Source organism: Thermobia domestica, chromosome 12 (genome assembly GCF_964235325.1).
Source record: "Thermobia domestica chromosome 12, izTheDome1.hap1.1, whole genome shotgun sequence".
NCBI classification, from domain to species: domain Eukaryota; kingdom Metazoa; phylum Arthropoda; class Insecta; order Zygentoma; family Lepismatidae; genus Thermobia; species Thermobia domestica.
Window position 1 is genome coordinate 55,863,709 of NC_137465.1, and position 22,234 is coordinate 55,885,942.

At 36.3% G+C, this 22,234-nt stretch overlaps 1 protein-coding gene across 2 annotated transcripts in view; it reads right to left on the reverse strand.

The window, feature by feature from the left end:
- LOC145666460 (3'-5' RNA helicase YTHDC2-like) overlaps nt 1-21,758 on the reverse strand; it is a 220,606-nt gene extending 198,848 nt beyond the window's left edge. For both annotated transcript variants that reach the window (XM_081733700.1, XM_081733699.1), the window contains exon 1: nt 21,608-21,758. In XM_081733700.1, coding sequence (XP_081589826.1) covers nt 21,608-21,752 — 145 coding nt within the window. In that variant the 5' untranslated portion in view covers nt 21,753-21,758. The remainder of the gene's footprint in view (nt 1-21,607) is intronic.
- Between the last annotated feature and the right edge of the window lie 476 nt (nt 21,759-22,234).

Sequence of the window (22,234 nt, forward strand, 5' to 3'; positions counted from 1 at the left end):
CCCGTGGCAGCACTTTAAAATCAGGTTCCTTCGCAAAAATTCTTTTCAGGGCCCTTTAGGCCTATAGAACAATTCAATTCTTTCATGTTTCTTTCCAACATAAACGTACGAAATCAGGCAGTAACACAATGTAAACACAAGAAAAGATGCACCCAAGATTTTTCTTTCGGGTTCGAAGATTTTTCGGAATAGCCTACAAATGCAAATAATTTTGTGTATCTGCCCCTGAAATTGTGCTAATTGAAGGATCCAGACTCTCAGACTACCTGTGCAGTGTTTCGTCCACACATATTTTTAGGGGGCCACTTTCCCCCGGGAGGAGATCAAAATAATACGTCTGTAATATAATAATAAATAAAAGAGTAGCAGCAGTGGCTCTCTGAATACTAAGTGTACCCCCCGGAAGATTTTTTCTGAAAGGAACACTGCACCTATTAGGGATGCACACGAGACAAGATGTGTAGCTGTCTCGTCTCGAAAATGTGTTGTAAAAGTGATGTCTCGACTCGAAAAATATATATTTCTCTATTGGAAGAACCGTGTCTCGACTCGAATTTTGTCTGGAAAATCCTGTCTCGATTCGTCTCGTGCGCTTCCCTAGCACCTATGTCGGTGCATCCCTGAACACAAGTAACTAATAATCAAAACTCTACTTTGCATTAGAATTATTACTAATTTAAAATATCGCTCCATCTAAATTTAATAACAGAGAATGGATTAATAATTATTCTTATACTGTTATAATAAAACAAGCATCTGTATATGCTGCTGTGATTGAAAGTGAGAGTACTAAAAAAAAACTACTTGTCATCCAAATGACCTTTCATCGCTTTCGATTATATCCTTTCAAGCTATATACTTATATGCCGCGTGTAAACATATTTTGAAATACATGAAATTTAATTCAGACCCGTAACAGAAATGACCGTATCGTCCCATTTTAATTCAACAATTAAATTACTGCAATCAGGTAAAATAACCTTACAGTTTCAAAAGAATGTCGACCTGCAAATGCTTCGTTAACAGTGACTGGTATTGACAACTCCCCACCTCAACATTTGTATGATTTTGTCCAGAACGCGAAAGAAACCTTTTAGAGCCTTCGGTTGCCTCTTATCTTCTTTCATGTTTTGTAGCTTTTTTTTTTCGATAAAATGCTCACTTGGTTTTATATCGTTGCTCATTATTATTACATGAAAAACAAAGTACTATTAAAAAGTGAAAGCACACATCATTATAAATTTAAAAAATAAAACAAAAACGAAATGACTTAGGATAGAAATGAAAATCTTGACGAACGACAAATGAACTAATAGATATTAAACAAAGTGAACATTAAGCAGTGGACAGCGATTTGAGCCATTAGGAACTTAAGTTAAAATTTCCCTCAGAAATGATTTTTAAAAAATCCATTTGTACCGCCCGTCTTTTCTTAGTATTCGCTCCACTCCCTGGGCGAATGGACAAGAAAAGCCTACTTGCTTGCATGGGGGCCCGAAGAATTTTTTAGAGGGGTCATCTTCCTGGTTGGTATATTACGTTTGGTATTTTTATTTGTATTAAGAAAATCTTAAGAAATTATACATATATATTATACTTGTCGTAAGCCAGGTGGGGCCCGGCCCCCTCGTCCCCTTTTGGGCGCCCATGCTTGCTTCAACTTTGATAATGTGAATTTCATTTACGGTGATCTTTCTCAACCCTTAACTGAGGTCATTGAACCAAAGTACTATATGCGAAGACACTGTTTAAGACAAGATGGAGGAGCACCCTTGGAGACATTTCTTTTTACTGTGATAATGCCACCCAATCCATAAGCAATACTTGCGGTTGAATTCCTTTCGTTTGTTGATCCATTCGGATTTTAAAGACATATTTGGCAATGATATTCTCTAGCAAGGTGTCGGAAGGATTGTTGAGGAAGGAATGAAGAGTCTGTTATATTTGTATTTTGTGCATATGGTGGGATTGTGGAAAGAATACCACTGTCTTTAGCTCTACGGTCATAGTGCTTAATACAGCATCTATTGGAAAGGTAAATTTACCTTCATTTTATCTCATATTCGTAAAATATCCCTTTTCCCTCTTTAAAAAGGTCTATCCTGTGCCGTGGAAATTTTCCTCAAACTAGCATCACTTGTGCGTGTGGTATTGGCATCAATTGATGTACGAGTCCATTTCATTTGTAAAGGGTGTTTTACAGCCAACCACGCAAAGATTCGACTTTATTGTCCTTTTGATGTATTTTATCCATATCTCAGTCTGTACAATATTTATTTGAAGCTATATGAGGAAAATTTTTCATCATAACATTTTTTTAAATAAATATTTACATTTAAAACAAAATTCATTTTTCTAATTTGGCTCCCTGTTCACCTGGCGCCTCCTGCGAACGCGTAGTTCGCAGGCTTCAAGATCCGACCTTGCAGTAACAATGAAATTCTGTATTACCGCCCGATTATCGTTGTTGTGGAAACATTCATCATGATATGACGTAGGGAAATGAGTTACATTAGGGTTCTAAGATCTAATATCAAAGTTGAAATATCGCAAGTAAAACAAAAACATGTAATAGCAAATAGTTTTGAAAATAATTTCAGTTTAAACTAGCTGCGACTACATTTAATTCAAAATTAAACTTCTCCAGTGCAACATATGAGCGTAGCTAAAAGAAAAAATCAATAAGAACAGTCGGGATTTGAACTTAAGACATACAAGTAGGAGTTCCTTACACTAACCATTCATCTACTATATTCTGTTTACTAAAAATATTTTCCATGCAGCAAAATGCCATTTCACACTGAAACATTAACAACATAAGAACAAAGATTTCAAGAAAATTTGCCAAAGCTTATGTATTAAAGGTATCCTGGTATTCGCCCAGTGGTACTGCAAAATCACTAGTCAGGATGCCTCGTATCGAAATTTGAATCGGGAGACTCTCAATTACGAAGCGTCAACACTAACCAGTAACCTTCGTTCGCTCAGTAAATGTCTTCAAATTACTTTTCTGTAATTATTTTTCAAAAATGTTTATTATTTTCATGAAGTAAAGAGTGCATCTTCTACTTGGGTTGAGAACTATATCTACTATACTTCTAACAGTCAGCTAATAGTTGATGTTCATTATTTCTATCGATTTTCTACGTCTACTAAGTTATTTCAATTTTTTATAAGTTTTCCCTTCCGTTTATGACAATGATTAGAAATGAAGGCTCCTCTTCTTATACAAATCTTGATCATTGTAACGTTTTTAGTCAAAATTCTGAATTATTGAAAATATTTAAATTAGAATGAAGAGGATAATACTAAGAAACATGGTTAGAAAAAAAAGAAACATTGTTGTTTAACGAATTGATAAAATCAAGCTTTTTCAAAACATAAAAAAATACTGTATGGTATGGGATGATCATGGAAAAAGTAAAAATAGCCATCGAGGACACACTAACCAACTACTGTACGCGGATAAGTCTAGGTTTGTTAACTTGGTAGACGTATATGAAGAAACCACTAACAGAAAATAGCTGATAGCTTTACGCCTAATTATCTCAGCGACCTCGAAACTATGAACTCTACATTAACATCGGTTGTCGTTTTCGATCATTTTATATGTTACTCCCTTCCATTGTCCGACGCTATGCCTTACCCCTTATCCCAATGCATGAAAAGCAAATAATACTTTCGCAAACACCGCGAGGGGCAGGGAGGGAGTAACAGAACGCACACAGCTCGCTGTATGGCTTTAGGGCAAATACCTAAAGGCATAAGCAATAGGCCACTTGACCAGGAGCAATGTTGCTAAACGTAAGACAATGTAAGCCCACGCGCAGCCTGTCTCTTCGCGTGGCATTACCTTCGACACAAAATCACGACCCTTCGAACAAGATAACATTGTTGCGCTCTCAGAGTCAGGTTTTAATTGCATTTGTGTTGAAGAAATGAAATGAAATCTTTAAGTTTTATGTCCCACGGTTGTGCCGGTTAGGCTAAAGGAGACGGTGATGATGAGTAATGAATGAAATGAAGAGAGTGGGAGGAAATAGGAGAACCCCGAGGAAACCGACGCACACGGTGTTCGTCCGCCACAAAGTTCAATTGGAGGGGACTGGGATCGAACCCGAGGCCCCAAGCACTAGAGGTGAAAGCTCTGCCACTGAGCCACCGCGGCCCTAAAGGAAAAGAAAAGAAAAGCGCACCCAAGACAATACCTCTAGAGTTGTGGGGAAACTTGTCCAAATAGACTTTTCTTTTTATTTACATTTAAAAAGAAATAAAATATATTTCCATGATGGAATAAAATTCCACTAATATAATAGACATCTAAATTAGAAATAGCAAAAACAGCTGAAAGTAAGGAGAAAGCAGTAATTTCACATCAGGTTCCAAAGAGAATAAACAGCACCGAGTAAGCAAACAACAGCGTTACTCCTCCTGTGGTCTGTCCCGAGCATGTGTCAAAGGTGACGTCATTGCACGATATGACGGAAACGCGTTCAGTGATGAACTTACCAAGCCAGTAACTACTGTATTTACACCACGGAGTCAGACACTCTATAAAGTGCCTTTTATCTATACAGGATTTTGCGCGATCAACATTATAACTGTTACATTTTTCATTCTCTGTTGCAAGAAAATAATTGACATAAGGCTAGGACCTGTACTTAAACGCAAAATTACATAAACGGTCTGGTAGTTTTAGTTAGAACGATCCGTCAAGTGGAGGTGGGGTAAGTTCTCAAACATTTAAATATACGACGTCTTATATACTGTAGGTGCACTACGCAACCAGTTACTAGAGAACAAACCCCGAAGTAGGACTGCTATCAAAACGAGACAATACGAGACTATTTACAGTATTAGTCTCCTCTCAACCGACAAATAGCGGTCTCAGTCTCGTCTCGATAGTTCCAAAATAAATTATTTGAAATTATTCCACACTAAATTCGACAGTAGATAAATAAAATACACCTCCAATAGTTCTCCTTATTGCTTCAGAATATATAATGAATGCACCATTTTCTACTAGATAAAGTATGAATTAGCAATTCATATACAACATTCAAAAATACATATGTCTGTTTCCATTAAATATACTCATTGTTTCTTAAATTATTTATTTACAAATTGAAATACCCGGCGTTGCACGGGAAGAATAGGTTTATATTTCAAAGATATATTTGAGATTAGTTTTCCCAGTAGAATACATATTTGAATCGGAATGAAATAGTACGAATCCATTTCCAGCAGGAGCAAATGAATTAACTTGCCGCTAACGAAGAATAAAAACTTGGGCTTTTATGGTATCGGGTGTGTCATTATTCACTTCAGCGACCCCGAAAACTATTGAATAGACACTCATATCTTTCAATTAGGCATTTTTAGGACCTCGAAAGCTATGGATTTAACATTAATATCGTTTATTTTCGATTATTTTTACATGTCCCTGTGTCTCCCATGATACAGCTAGAGGTGATATAGGTTTCGATTCCCGGCAGGAGTCGTGTGGTTCGGGTTCCACGTTACGTCGTAGATGCACATCTTGTATAGAGTTGAGTTGATTTTGAGTTTAACGTCCCGTTCAGCAGCGAGGCTATATGAGACGTGGACCTACTGATTAACGTGGAATCCGAACCACATGAACATCTTGTATAGAGTCACAGCTGAAAGACACGCTGAACTCTATATCACCTCACCTCGTGAGATATTCTATTTTTGCATAATTTCTAAACCACTTCTTTTTCTTTGAATCTCCTCCTTCCTCTTAGGACACGCATAGGTTCAAACCGAATCTTTCATCACGGTTGGAGGACGCAAGGCTGCTGTACCATACGCGTACAACCCTTATGAGTTGCGCAGTTTGAGTAGCACGCACTAATAAACCACGCTTACATTTATTATATATAATTAATAAAATCTCATATTAGGACTAACTTCGCACACTAAACTTTTAACAATACGACTTTTTAAATTCTGTTCATCTTCTTCTTTATTATTATTATTATTATTATTATTATTATTATTATTATTATTATTATTATTATTATTATTACTATTACTATTATTATTATTATTATTATTATTATTATTATTATTATTATTATTATTATTATTATTATTATTATTATTATTATTATTGCAGTAGCTATATGAAGCAATTGTCTCGGCCAATTTCGTTAATACACACCATTCAGCAACCGGTAGTTGCAGAAATCAGGCTTTTACAACAGCAATTGTTAGCTCAATCGGTAGAGCGAAGACTTATGGATTCAAGGGTTACGAGTTCGAATCTAGCCTAAGTCAAAAGATTTTTTTCTGATATAATTCTTGAGATTGAAATGTTTCTCTCTTCATCTTTATCTCGTAATTCTGAATAGAGATGTTTGGATGTGAAAGAAAAAAGTATACTAGGATATAAGAAAAGAAAGATAAATTACATGATACCTTTTGCAATTTTTAACTATATTTTCACCTATCTAGGACGTTTCTAAAAAGTTCAGACTTCTAGACCTCCTTTTCGCTCTCTTACGTGTCTTTTAACTAATTTCTACAATTACTTATTTAGTCTAATTTACTTATAATTACTTATTGAGTAATTATACATACATTACAGATGTCTTATCTCTTTCTCTTTTCTCTACATCATGTCTTGAGATGAATGTTTTGACAATAGGTTACAGACACGATTTTACAAAATAATTCGATCTGCGATATCAGTGATACATATTGTGGTGTTTAACTTAACATATAAAGCAATAAATAGAAAAACTGAGAATACGAATCTTTTCGTGCACTGATGCTTCAAATCTGTGTCTTTACTCCCTATACCTATGTTAACTCCCTAGTCAAAATAAAAACTCTTCAAAATTAATAAAAAATTCTTATACAACCATCCCTTCCTTGGAGTACTGCGCAGTCACATACCCGTCACTGCGATGTAAAGGCACTTATGGCGACGAGGATACAAAACTCACACATAGGAACTCCAGGAGATGATTTCTTATAGACCTATGAAATGAAAGAGGACAGTTCTCATAAACATAGATCGAAGCTCCTCCTTTAAGGGTTATAAGCTCAAAAATGTGAAACATCATTCTTTTTAATACACTCCGGTTTAACAACTATGGGGCCTAACGCAAGGGGTTGGAGGAATTATCCAGGAACCAGTATGCGCTCTATCTAAATACTCATGTTTCAGAATCCTCCTGTGTCGGGAAAAGGAATGCTTAATTAGAACTTATAAGTGATTCCCGTACAGGGACTTCCTTCATATAATTCGTTTCACTGATATCAGAGGGTTAAGAAGCACGGATATTAAGATGGAGCACATGGAAGTTCATGGTGGCTTATAACTTCAAAAGCAGGCGTTTTTCAACCCATGTTTATTTGATTTTAAAAATTTCATTTGATACAAGGACCATTCTCCCGCAGTTTTGTTGACGAGTTTCACAATATTTTGGGAATAGTTTCCTCACATCAATTGTGAAAATGTTGTGACAAATTTTTGTAACACCCTGTATATAGACAAAGATAGATAGATTTTATTTTGGAGAACTTCAGAGTATTCTTAGGGTACCCCAAAAATATTTCAATCTCTTTTGACCCATGCATCACACTGAAAACTGACTTCACACATTAATAATTATCTGTTAGTTTTTGGGAGATGCAAGAGAAAGTTTGTTACACATTTCTTTTATTTGGCGGACATATCAATAGGAATTTTGTTTTTGTTTCTTTAAATAAAAAAGGTCATCCACAGACCACTTTGTAGAGTTATAAGAAATTCAGCAACGAAATTGTGTATGATGGCCCGATCCTACGTAAATGTAGACCCATATTAACAAGTATAATAATATAATTAAAATAATTAAAAAAATAAGCAGCCTTTACGATCAATATTAAGTTGAAAAGGACTCTTTTGGTGACATTTCAGGTAAAGGACCTAAAAAAAAATCATAGAAAAATTAAGTAATGTAATATGTTTATACACCTTAATGTATATGTTTTCCTTCAATCGATCCCTTATGTAAAAATTACATATTATTAAGGTAAAATCATATTTGAATATTTGAAGGAAGTATAAATTTACAATTACAATGTATGGTATATAATAAGAGTGTTCGATACTCTAACAATCAACTCTAACGTGAATCTTTTCCTTGCGTGCCAACTTCAATTTACAGATCATAAACTATGGATTATAGTAAACAATACGAAGTGCCCACTAACGGGTCGAACATAAGCTAGCTATAAAGCAACTGATACATTATACATCTGCTCAACTAAAGAACTATTTCGCTTAATGCAAGAGAGAAATGACATTGACACCGGACTACCCCGTCGGCGTATGAATCAACTTACTGGATGGAGTGCTCACTCTGAGTTTACTCAGTCATATTACATACAGGACGTATGATAATAGACAACATTTTATACATCATAAAAAATGAGAATTGAGTAAATACACGATATTGATATTACTTGACTGACAATTTACGAACTGAGACAGTATCAATTTTGTTAATTATTCGAAATGATGACGACATTGAGCAGCTTCAAAATAAAAGTCACTTTCTCATCAGACCGTGTCGAAACTAAATAATATAAGAGTTTACCTGGAGGCAGATGATAAAGGTCAATTCGACGCTACTCACAATATCCCATTGGTGGAGCGAGGTTACCACAACGGGCCAATTTCAGAGAACGGCTTCAGCAGCACCACGAATGACGCCCTATCTCCGCAGTCTCTCTCCAGGTCACTCGACCTCGACGTGACAATGGACTTCAAGCCAGGGCATAAGATTCCACCGATGGCAACCATCCAGAAGGAGTGAACGACGAACTGGAAGCATGGATCAGCTTCAAAGTCACTGTAGAAAATCTACACCGACGACCACAGACAAATCCAAGGAAAAACAGCGGGGCCAAACCAAAACTGGAACAGGGAGACGGTTCCTGATGCCATTACAGAAATGTCCACTTACGACGTCACACGATTATAAAACAGTGAGTACGACCAAATGGTAACAGGAAAACAGTTCCTGACGTAATTACAGGAATGTACACTACAGACGGAGTTACTATATTATGATTTCTCACGTCCCATATTAAAATCTTCATGCACTTAATTAAACCTGGTTGGAAAATTCACTGGCCAGCCGATTAAGGAAAGGTAGCTTATTAGTTACACAAGTTTTAGCTGCTCCTCCATGCTCACCACTACACACCATCTTTCATATATAGGATCACTTATCACTGACTGACTACATAATAGTTCGGTATTCCAGGTTTATTCCTGTTTAGTGTAGAGGATACGTTATGAGCTACCGACGGCTGCCATTTTTCTTCAGTACAGGGAGGCAGAACAAAGAAAGTGCGCTCAAAAGTCTTTCTTGCTCCCTGATTGGCTGCTCTTTACTGCGCAGCATCACACAAAACTAAATAAGAATTATAACATGAACTTGGATATAATGAGACGAAAGTAAAATTAATATAGATCTTATTTAGTAAATGTACCCACAAACAAATTACTCAATCTAAATGAAATATAAATACTCCGGTTTTTAAGCCACTAACGCCATCTCGCAGAATTGAGAAAATCCAACTCGATGCAGGCCATAGACTAACAAAGGAAGTAGCATACTTCAGCTAAACAAACTAGCCCAATTGTCGACCATATTGAATCCATCAAAATGGTCGAGAATTGGGGGGGAGATAAAAGGGAAAGAAATAATACTTAACTAAGAGCTAATTAAATGATTCTATGAAATAATCTCTTTGAGAAAATGTAACGCTCAAAGAGGATCGTTACAAGCACAGATGCAATACGGAACATTTCCTCGCTTACTAACGAAAATTTAAATTCAGTCATCTGAGATATCAGTAATATGGAAGTGATAAGCATGATCGTTCGCAAGGCAAGGGGAAAGCAACGCTACTATTTGGGCATGCTTTACAGACTTCCAAGTTGATAATTTAGTTAAATATAATGGAACAATGGACAAAAGTGTGTTTTACAACTTTCAAGTGAGGCATGGAATTCCATCAGGAACGCAAATTTGGGGCAACAAGTAAGACGCTTACATCACCAATAAGCGGAGTAGTCACCACAGTTAACCACAACCACCCCAGTTAGATTGTTTCCCATCGAGTTCTTGTAAAATTAACTTACAGGATAGTCCGTAAATAGATGTCAACGAATAATAAAGGTCTCTAGAAGGCTTTTTAGAGATACTGGAGTCACATAGTTTCACAAAAGTGGAACAAGTTAATCAAATAAATTCCTCGAACTTGTAAACCTCTTATCCTATCAAGGCAAAAGGTCGGCCTTTCATCTGAACGTAAACATACACAATAAATTAGTCTTAATGGAAACAGAACTGTATGTTTTAATTTCTTTATATGAACAATGTTCATTTTCCAAACCAAGTCCAACAAACTGGTCTTGCAGGGACGTGTTTTTCTTTGAAAATTCTGGGGCCGCGGTGGCTCAGTGGTAGAGCGTTCACCTCTGGTGCTATGGGTCCTGGGTTCGATCCCAGCCCCCGCCATGTGAACTTTGTGGTGGACAAACACCGTGTGCGTGGGTTTTCTCGGGGTTCTCCCGTTTCCTCCCACTTTCTTCATTCCACTATTTCATTCATTATTCATCATCACCGTCTCCTTTAGCCTAACCGGCATAACCATGGGACGTAAAACTCAAAGATTTTCTTTGAAAATTCTGAAAAATCAGTAAAGTGCTCAGACCTTCTACATGACTATATCTATATCTATCTATCTTGATCCGCGCTTAAGGTTATTCATTACGTCCAAATAGTTTGTTTCTAAAACGGTAGATGGCGCCACCGTCACCAATGTTAACATATGCAACTAATAAAATTAAAACAATCAAAAATAAAATGAACAATTCAAAAATTAAGCAAAAACGGATATAATCTGGTTAATGGACGTTACAAAATCTAGGGAATGGTACGTGTCGATTTCACATATTGTTGTTAGTTTCATTGTTAGAGGCCATCATTGTTACGTAAACAATCAACTTTATCTGCCGTACTTTCTACCAGAAACTGGCCAAACTTTGCACTCCCATTTAAGATTGAAATATCTAGGGAATGGTACGTGTGGATTCCACATATTGTTGTTAGTTTCATTGTTGAAGGCCACCATTGTTAAATAAACAATCAACTTTATCTGCCACACTTTCTACCACAAACTGACCAAACTTAGCACACCCATCGAATTAGCACAGAGATATCTACTGAATGGTACCAGTCGATTTCACATGTTGTTGTTAGTTTCATTGTTAGAGGCCACCATTGTTAAATAAACAATCGTTGGATTTCTCCATTGTTAAATAAACAATTAACTTTATCTGCCATACTTTCTATCACAAACTAACCAAGCTTGGCACACTCATTTATGATTGAGATACCTATGGAATGGTACGTGTCGATTTCACTTATTGTTGTTACTTTCATTGTTAGAGGCCGCCATTGTTAAGTAAACAATCAGCTTTATCTGCCGTACTTTCTACCAGAAACTGACCAAACTTTACACACCCATTTAAGATTGAAATATCTAGGGAATGGTACGTGTCGATTTCACATATTGTTGTTAGTTTCATTGTTGAAGACCACCATTGTTAAATAAACAATCAACTTTATGTGCCACACTTTCTAAAACAAATTGACCAAACTTGGCACACCCATCCGATTAGCACAGAGACATCTAGCAAATGGTACCTGTTACTTTCACATATTGTAGTTAGTTTCATTGTTCGAGGAAACCATTGTTAAACAAACAATTGCTGGATTTTTCCATTGTTAAATAAACAATTAACTTTATCTGCCATACTTTATACTACAAACTAACCAAACTTGGCGTACTCATTTACAATTGAGACATCTATGGAACCGTACGTGTCTTTTTCACTTATTGTTGTTAGTTTCATTGTTAGAGGACATCATTGTTAAATAAAGAATCAACTTTATCTGCCATACTTTCTACCAGAAACTGAGAAAACCTTGCACACTCATTTAAGATTGAAATATCTAGGGAATGGTACGTGTGGATTCCACATATTGTTGTTAGTTTCATTGTTGAAGGCCACCATTGTTAAATAAACAATCAACTTTATCTGCCACACTTTCTACCACAAACTGACCAAACTTAGCACACCCATCGAATTAGCACAGAGATATCTACTGAATGGTACCAGTCGATTTCACATGTTGTTGTTAGTTTCATTGTTAGAGGCCACCATTGTTAAATAAACAATCGTTGGATTTCTCCATTGTTAAATAAACAATTAACTTTATCTGCCATACTTTCTATCACAAACTAACCAAGCTTGGCACACTCATTTATGATTGAGATACCTATGGAATGGTACGTGTCGATTTCACTTATTGTTGTTACTTTCATTGTTAGAGGCCGCCATTGTTAAGTAAACAATCAGCTTTATCTGCCGTACTTTCTACCAGAAACTGACCAAACTTTACACACCCATTTAAGATTGAAATATCTAGGGAATGGTACGTGTCGATTTCACATATTGTTGTTAGTTTCATTGTTGAAGACCACCATTGTTAAATAAACAATCAACTTTATGTGCCACACTTTCTAAAACAAATTGACCAAACTTGGCACACCCATCCGATTAGCACAGAGACATCTAGCAAATGGTACCTGTTGCTTTCACATATTGTAGTTAGTTTCATTGTTCGAGGAAACCATTGTTAAACAAACAATTGCTGGATTTTTCCATTGTTAAATAAACAATTAACTTTATCTGCCATACTTTATACTACAAACTAACCAAACTTGGCGTACTCATTTACAATTGAGACATCTATGGAACCGTACGTGTCTTTTTCACTTATTGTTGTTAGTTTCATTGTTAGAGGACATCATTGTTAAATAAAGAATCAACTTTATCTGCCATACTTTCTACCAGAAACTGAGAAAACCTTGCACACTCATTTAAGATTGAAATATCTAGGGAAAGATATGTATCGATTTCTCATATTGTTGTTAGTTTCATTGTTCAAGACCATCATTGTTAAATACACAAGCGTTGGATTTCTACATTGTTAAATAAACGATCATCTTCACCTGCCATACTTTCTAACACAAACTGACCAAACTTGGCGCACCCATCGGATTACCACAGAGATATATACTGAATGGTACCAATCAATTTCTCATATTGTTGTTAGCTTCATTCTTCGAGGCCATCATTGTTAAACAATCGTTGGATTTCTCCATTATTAAATAAACAATCAAGTTTATCTGCCATACTTTCTACCACAAACTGACCAAACTTGCATAATCATTTACGATTGAGATGTCGATGGAACGGTACGTACCGATTTCACTTATTGTTGTTAGTTTCATTCTTAAAGGCCACCATTGTTAAAAAAAAAAAAAACATTATCTGCCACACTTTCTACCAGAAACTGACCAAACTTTGCACACGCATTTAAGATTGAAGTATCTAGGGAATGGTACGTGTCGATTTCACATATTGTTGTTCTTTCATTGTTAGATGCCACCATTGTTAAATAAACAATCAAGTTTTTCTGCCACACTTTCTACCACAAACTAACCAAAATTTGCAGAATCATTTAAGATTAAGATATCTATGGAATGGTATGGGTCGATTTCACATATTGTTGTTTGTTTCATTGTTAGAGGCCACCATTGTTAAACAAACAATCAACATTAATAGCCATACGTTCTACCAGAAACTGACCAAACTTTGCACACCCATTGAAAGTTGAAATATCTACAGAATGCTATGTGTCGATTTCACATATTATTGTTAGTTTCATTGTTGTAAGACACCATTGTTAAATACATAATCGTTTGATTTCTTCATTATTAAACAACAATCAACTTTATCTGCCATATTTTCTACCACAAATGACCAAACTTGCACAATCATTTACGATTGAGATGTCGATGGAACGGTACGTGCCGATTTCACTTATTTTTGTTACTTTCATTTTTAGAGGCCACCATTTTTTTAAAAAAACACTCAACTTTGTCTGCCACACGTTCTACCAGAAACTGACCAAACTTTGCACACGCATTTAAGATTGAAATATTTAGGGAATGGTACGTGTCGATTTCACATATTGTTCTTTCATTGTTAGATGCCACCATTGTTAAATAAACAATCAAGTTTTTCTGCCACACTTTCTACCACAAACTAACCAAACTTGCACAATCATTTACGATTGAGATATCTATGGAATGGTATGGGTCGATTTCACATATTGTTGTTAGTTTCATTGTTAGAGGACACCATTTTAAGTAAAGAATCAACTTTTTCTGCCGTACTTTTTAAAACAAACTGACCAAACTTTATACATCTATTTAAGATTGAGATATCTAAAGAATGGTACGTGTCGATTCCACATATTCTTGTTAGTTTCATTACTGAAGGCCTACATTGTTTAAACAGTCAACTTTATCTAACACACTTTCTAACACAAACTGGTCAAACTTGGCACACCCATCGGATTACCACAGAGATATCTACTGAATGGTACCAATCGATTTCACATGTTGTTAGTTTCGCTGTTCGAGGCCACCATTTTAAAACAATCGTTGGATTTCTCCATTATTAAATATACTATCAACTTTATCTGCCATACTTTCAACCACAAACGAACCAAACTTGGCACACTCATTTACAATTGAGATATCTATGGAATGGTACGTGTCGATTTCACTTATTGTTGTTACTTTCATTGTTAGAGGCCAGCTTTGTTAAATGAACAATTAACTATATGTGCCATACTTTCTACCAGAAATTGGCCAAACCTTGCACACACATTTAAGATTGAAATATCTAGGGAAACATATGTGTCGATTTCTCATATTGTTGTTAGTTTCATTGTAAAGATCACCATTGTTAAATAAACATTCGTTGGATTTCTCCATTGTTAAATAAGCGATCAACTTTATCTGCCATACTTTCTACCACAAACTAAGCAAACTTTGCACACTCATGAACGATTGAGATATCTATGGAATGGTATGTGTCGATTTCACATATTGTTGTTCTTTCATTGTTGAAGGCCACCATTGTTAAATAAACAATCGTTGAATTTCTAAATTGTTACCTAAACAATCAACTTTATCTTACACTCTTTCTACCACAACTAACCAAATTTGGCGCACTCATTTGCAATTGAGACATCTATGGAACAGTACGTGTCGATTTCACTTATTGTTGTTAATTTCATTGTTAGAGGCCAGCTTTGTTAAATGAACAATCAACTATATGTGCCATACTTTCTACCAGAAACTGACCAAACCTTACACACTCATTTAAGATTGAAATATCTAGGGAAATATATGTGTCGATTTCTCATATTGTTGTTAGTTTCATTGTTGAAGACCACCATTGTTAAATACACAATCCTTGGATTTCTACATTGTGAAATAAACGATCAACTTTATCTGCCATACTTTCTACCACAGACTAACCAAACTTTGCACACCCATTTAAGATTGAAATATGTAGGAAATAGTACGTGTTGATTTCACATATTGTTCTTAGTTTCATTGTTGGAGGCCTCCATTTTTAAATAAACAGTAAACTATTTTCCGTACTTGCTACCAGAAACTAAGCAAACTTTGCCTACCTATTTACGATTGAAATATCTATGGAATGATACATGTCGATTATCAAGGGCTAACAAGCCCTAGCCAAATTGTGTGTAATACATCAGTATGCGTTGGGATCAAACGATAATTATTCGTGATCAAACGAGCTGGACAAATTCCGATTGAATTTGTTTTCATGGTGGCTGTGGTGGAGGGGCTAACAGGTCATCGGTAAATGTTATTGTTCTGAAAATGGAATAGTAAAAAAAAAATAAAAAATAAACATATTTCATTCAGAACTTTGTTGCGCCTGTTTTATAACCAGTGTGAACTAGTTGTGTGCCTCCAGATTTTTTTTTTGTCTCAGGTGGAGCGGGATGGCCCCCTACAGCGTTCCTAGAATTACACTCTAAAAGCCCACAGTGTTCCTAGAATTGCACTCTAAAAGCCCCTCCCATACAACTGACCTGTGCTTCCCAGCAGACACCTCACATTTGAACTCTGTTGAGATTCTATGTAAGTTTGTTGGCTGTACGTACAAATTCAGGGAATAAACATGTATTAGGGAATGAGAAGTTCTCGAAATAAATTTGCAAGCTGAATATTTTTTCGCGACATAAGTGAAGAGTAATTATATACCCTTGAAGAGTACCCTGGAGAGTAAGAAAGCTCTAAGCAAAATAATCATTGAATAAATAGCAATGTAATCACAGTAATGTGTATATATGGCATGTTGTATTTCTACTAGATTGTCAGAGCATTTTTTGATGTGAGCGGTCTCGCTATCGAATTTCCAGAAGAACATTTAAAAAAAAGTTGTATTTAGGTCTATTCCATTTTAAATAAACGAAATACGTTGCGCAAAAGAACTTTCCATGTTAAAATATTTGATGGGTAGAGTAGTTTGTATGGGATTTGATTGTTATTGCATGTATCTATTGCATGCTGAATGGCTAGCTGGGAGAGCAGCCAGGATATTCATTCTGACGGTTGCAAGCCCGTGAAAATACAGAGCAACAGTTACTCCAAGGGAGTAGATAAGAGATAAAAATTCTTAAAACTACCGTGGGGGTGAGAGCCGAAAGAAGGTATAGTATGAAATTTTGGACCGGAACTAGGGAAGTTCCGCCAGGAACGCAGAATCACCTGTATACAGCTCTCATTGTTGAGACACTAAAATTTTTCAATTACTCGTATACGGAAGATAAACATTACGAAACTATTTTTATTTATTTATTTATTTATTTATTTACTTATTCCTCGGGGGGTAGTCTATCTCAGAAAATTACGATTAGCATAATTCTATGTTTCAGGAGTGCGCTTCGAACCCACCCCCCAGAGGCGGTGTTTTGAGCGGGCGAACTATACCTTGTCCGCAGGTCCACACTAAAGTATATGTAACACACATGTACGTGTGTGTGTGTATTAGAGACCTGCACGGGCCGAATTTTTCGGCCCGAGCCCAATCCAGCCCGAACGTACATAGGCCCGGCCCAGCCCGGGCCCGAAAAGGTTTGGAGATTTTCGGCCCGAGCCCGGCCCGGCCCGATAAGTTTTTCAAAATTCTTGGCCCAAGCCCGGCCCGGGCCCGATAAATTTTAAAAGTTTTTGGCCCGACCCCGGCCCGATAAATTTTTTAAAAAATTAGCTCGAGCCCCAATCTTTCTCAAAATTTAGTACTAAATTTCACCGAACCCTCAGAAACATTTTCTAAACTTTGGTTCACAACCTGACGCTTTCCTCCCGAATGGTACCATTGCCTCCTAGAACTTTGCCTGTCATCGAGAGAACATAAACTCCATTCCCTGTAACAAAAATCTAACCTTATTGATTTTTAGCATAAAGTGAAGATGGCAATATTGTTTAGCGACAGGCAAAATATTCCCACCTCTTCTTTTTATATTTTGAGTTCAGTGAAGGTCAAGATCAGAGCTCAATTTACCACATAATGCCTGCAATCCTCTATAGTGAAAGTGGAGCCGCTAAGCAACACAAAATGTAAATAGCAATTGCATTCTTTGTAACATTTTTCACGGACACACTTCTTCAACATTTGGCTTTATTCCAATTATCGTTTAACGAAAGTCAATAATTATTAAAGAATTGGAATTGATCGGCCCCAGCCCGGCCCGACCTCAAGAGAAATCAGTGTCGGCCAGCCCAAGCCCAGCCCGGCCCAAAGAAATAACACTGTCGGCCCGCCCAAGCCCGGCCCGGCCCAAAGAAATAACAGAGTTGGCCCGCCCAAGCCCGGCCCGTGCAGGTCTCTAGTGTGTATGTATATATATATATATGTGTGTGTATATATGTATGCTAAATGTAAAATATTTTTGAACCAATGTTTCCAATCCAAATAATAGAGCCCCACGGCTCCAACTCGCCAAGGGTTCCATAAGAACAAATTCCGCCTGTGTCACCTTCTACACATCAGTGGCTATGCCCATAGTATATTCTATGATAACAATTGACTGAATGTGCTTTTCAAGTTTCACTTTCTTGGAAAGAGAATGCGTAAGACTCTCTTAGTGTTGCAACGAGACGAGACAGGACTCTTTGAAGCGAGACACGATACAATACGAAACGTTTTGTGAAATGTCTCGTCTCGTGTCTCGAAAAATACAAACACAGTTTCTGAATTTGCTTAAAAATTTATTAACTCGGAATAAATTATTTGCCTTCGAAATGTATACCATCTTTTATTATTTCAAATGATCGAAATGATTCAATGTTTCAAATCCTACAAAGAACAGGGAATACCTAAAGCACTTTTTAAAAATGATTCTTACAAACAGCTTTCACTTCCATTTTTCAATCGATTCAAGTTTAATTATTTTGTGATAGTGCTCCAGATTCAAATACAAATGTAAAGCGTTCATTGAGATCAGTGTTTCAGAAGATTTTATTCCGGGGCCTGGTGGAGATATCTACGTATAAAAATCCTGTTATAGAAGTACAAGTAGAAGTGGCAATTTTATCAGTAAATAACTATTGTTTCATGGTCTTTCTCGTTCCGAACCAAGACAGAAACGTGTCAGCCTTTCTCGATACTGAGTTTTGAAAAGATGCTGATTTGACAACAAAATTTATCTTTTTTATTGTTTTATGATGTTATTCGAAGCTAAACCATTTTTTAAATGGGAAAGTTACATAGGCCTCCTTATTTGTTGAAGTGGCGCCAGGGGTTCTGAAAAAAAGATATCAGAATAAATGGGGAAATCTTGCCTTTCGACGTTACTGACGGTATTGACAAATGTTCCTATCGAAGTAATTACTGGTTCAGTCGAATCTAAGCAGTCGTTGCTGGAAGATTGCAGTCGTATTGTGTGTTGTGCTACCAAACAAAACTTGGTTAAAAGTTGTAATTTTAACCACTTGGTATAACAGCTCTTTTTGTGGGCCTCAGCCTTTCTGGTGTTGCCACGAGACGAGACAGAACCATTCGATACGAGACGAGACGGGCACATCTTTTCTAGACGAGACGACACAGCCAGAAATCTCGTCTTGTCTCGTGGCAACACTAGACTCTCTAGATATATCAGTAAAAGGAATGACAACGTTCCTCACGGAGCACGTGTTAGCTCTCAGCCTCTTTCTTTCACTGATGTTTGTTTACATAGTAGATGAATATATAGAGAGTAACAAAAGGATGAGATATGCAGATTCTCCTGAAACCGCATTAAAATTGTAGCAGTATTTGGAGCTTGTTATAAATGGATTTACCGGGGAACTAAAATAATTCTTGGAATTGATCATACAGTATTGATATATATATTTAAAAAAAATGGAAACAAGTAAAGACAAAGAACTGAAATTGTGAATTTGTTTTCAAAATACAGAAATATCGAAGGAATATCTGTTTAGCCGACTTTAATTGTAAACGAATTTTGAATAAATTTGCATTCCCTGAATTCTTATACATAAAAAATAGAAATCTTTCTTTTAGCGTACGAATGAGAGGCTTTAGGAAATTAGGCCAAGATAATTAAAATGATACTGTCCTTTACAAAATTTAAGGGGAAGACCATGATCGAAAAAGCATCAGTCAAACTATAAAGGTCAATGGTAGTTTTTGTAATTTCTTACGACCACTATATGCACCTTATTGCGAAAAATTTATTCGTATTATAAAACCGCTATCGTTCAATAAATGTCAAATTTAAAAGATCTTAGAGATGAAATTGTCATTACCTCTGTCGCATAATATATTCTAGCTTTGGGACCCATGTCATTATATGACATTCACGATAAGTGACAAGAATATAAATCCCAAGTTCAAAACGTAAGGAAAGAAACCGGCTGTTCGGCCTTCAAATTGTGAAAAATGTACCAAAATGGTTGAAATTATGATTTTGTATTTCTTTACGAGAAAGAAGAATAAAAATAAAAATTGGAGCAATTATGTATGTATAAGGCCACTATCTTCTTCAAGTTACTAAACTAACTTCAAGTGTTTCAACCATTTTTGACACATATCTCGAAAACTTTTAGTGATATTAGAGGCAAGAATACGTGGTTGATAATGAGCTTTTTAATTATGTCACAATACTTTTGAATTTTACCTTATGAGAAATGGCATATTCCAAAAATAATTCAGTACCACCCTAACCTGAATTTTACCAAAAGACTAGCGAAAGTGATACGGTGTGCGTCGTCCAGGGTTTAATTCCCGGTGTGGCACTCAAACATTGCTGTGTTGACCAAACATCGAGAGAAAAGTTGGGAAACTAAAAGATAGCGGACTTCAATCTAGACAGCCGGCTACGTTGGGTGTAGTTGTGCTGACCACTAATATAAGCCCGCTGCAGACTCAGATCACAAGGGACTGTTGCGCCAGGAGTTTATATATAGCGTAAGTAAGGACGAATGGGCCTCCCCGCAAAAATGTTAAACGGACCCCCTCTATCCACATCCATGAGTCACGTAAAATTTGCAGAGAACAGTTTTGACTTTCTATGTTCTATCTAGTGAGTCACAACTTGCTCATATGCAAAAAAATGCACATTATTATTATTATTATTATTATTATTATTATTATTATTATTATTATTATTATTATTATTATTATTATTATTATTATTGTGCTATAGTTTTCGTCTATTCTGTTGTACCAACCTCGAGAGTCTACGACATCCGACATTTTTAATGAGGTGTAGTCGCCCCACTTTCTGTTGTTTGGTTCGATGCTGGTTTCACTGTCCTTTTCCCACCTTTGAAATACATAAGCACGGCAGATCGCGAAAACTCGACAAGTCGCGCTGTTTCCGAAATGAAGCTCCCAGCCATTTACTCACCCTGATATATCGTCGTCCTTCCCCATTCAAGGCACAAGCACCACACTGACTAATCGAGTGAGATTCTTGTCACGTTTGGCGCGCGGTTATGTTATGCCATGTAGCTCTTATCTCTGCACAATGATTTCGTTCAAAAAGTAGCGAGTGGTCATAATGTTTTCGCTGGTCAGTATAAGTTTTGTTGGCATTTAATTTACTAAATAATCGCTCAGGTGTTACCGTCTTCACAGGTAAAAATGAGATATAGTTGGAACATCACATAATTTTTAACATCCTAACATTTTAAAGTTTAACTTCGAAACTGAAATGGGCCTCTTTCTGTTCTGGGCCTCTCAAAGTTGCGGGCCCTGCAGGCCCTTTAGTTGCGCCACAGCATTCTCTCTACTCAGAAGGATAGGGACAAATAGAAAAATCAAAATTCATTCTGTCCATTTTTCAAGCATCATACACTTCAGAAAAAAAATCATATAATACTGATATGTAAAAAAAAAAAATTGTATTGTTTGTTTTCTGTGTACAAAGAACCATTTAGATTTTTTATCTCATATTCTGGTAATAATCGAAAAAAAAAAGAGCTTCATGTGATAAACGGACGAAAGAAAATTTGTCAACGCGATGCGAATGACGTTCTCTGCAACCTAATTCACGTTTTTCGTACAAAAACTCTATTCCTACCTGCAAAAAGAAAAGATTTCTGTTACCCGTCAATGGTTGAGATTTTGCCCTGCGGCTGAACAATACGGCTTGTAAAACTAGACTCTGACTGACTGCAGGTGCACGAAGGAAAAAAAAAAACTGTTGGATTCCTCTCCCCGCCCACTTCAATTGTGGATATCCTGGACACATTTAAACTGAGCGGTACGATCTTTCAGTTCTTCCCAGTAGAGGCGCCAGCAGTGATTGCTAAATGAAAAAGTGAGCATCTGGTGGCGAAAAGGCGAAGTGCTCGGACAAGGGGGTGGGCACAGTAACCTTAAGACTTTTAAACTAACTTATACAAAACGCTGAAATACCGTATCATGGAAATGTCAACAAGGGGGCATTGCTTAACCTATACTGCAATGTAATCACTTTATCAGTGTTATGAACTCAACATAAAATTGTACATTTTAAAATTACACTACCTCAAGGTATTACATATTTCAAGTCTACATATAAACAAAAACTTACAATAGTACACTTAATATGAAGTGTTGGAGACAAACTATGCCACAATATCACAAACATCGAAAAACAACTAAATTTTGGAGCCTTCTACAATAGTACTGACGAAATGAAGCAGGCGGAGCGATCCACATTCAAAATAGAATAGTGTCAAATACTCAAGT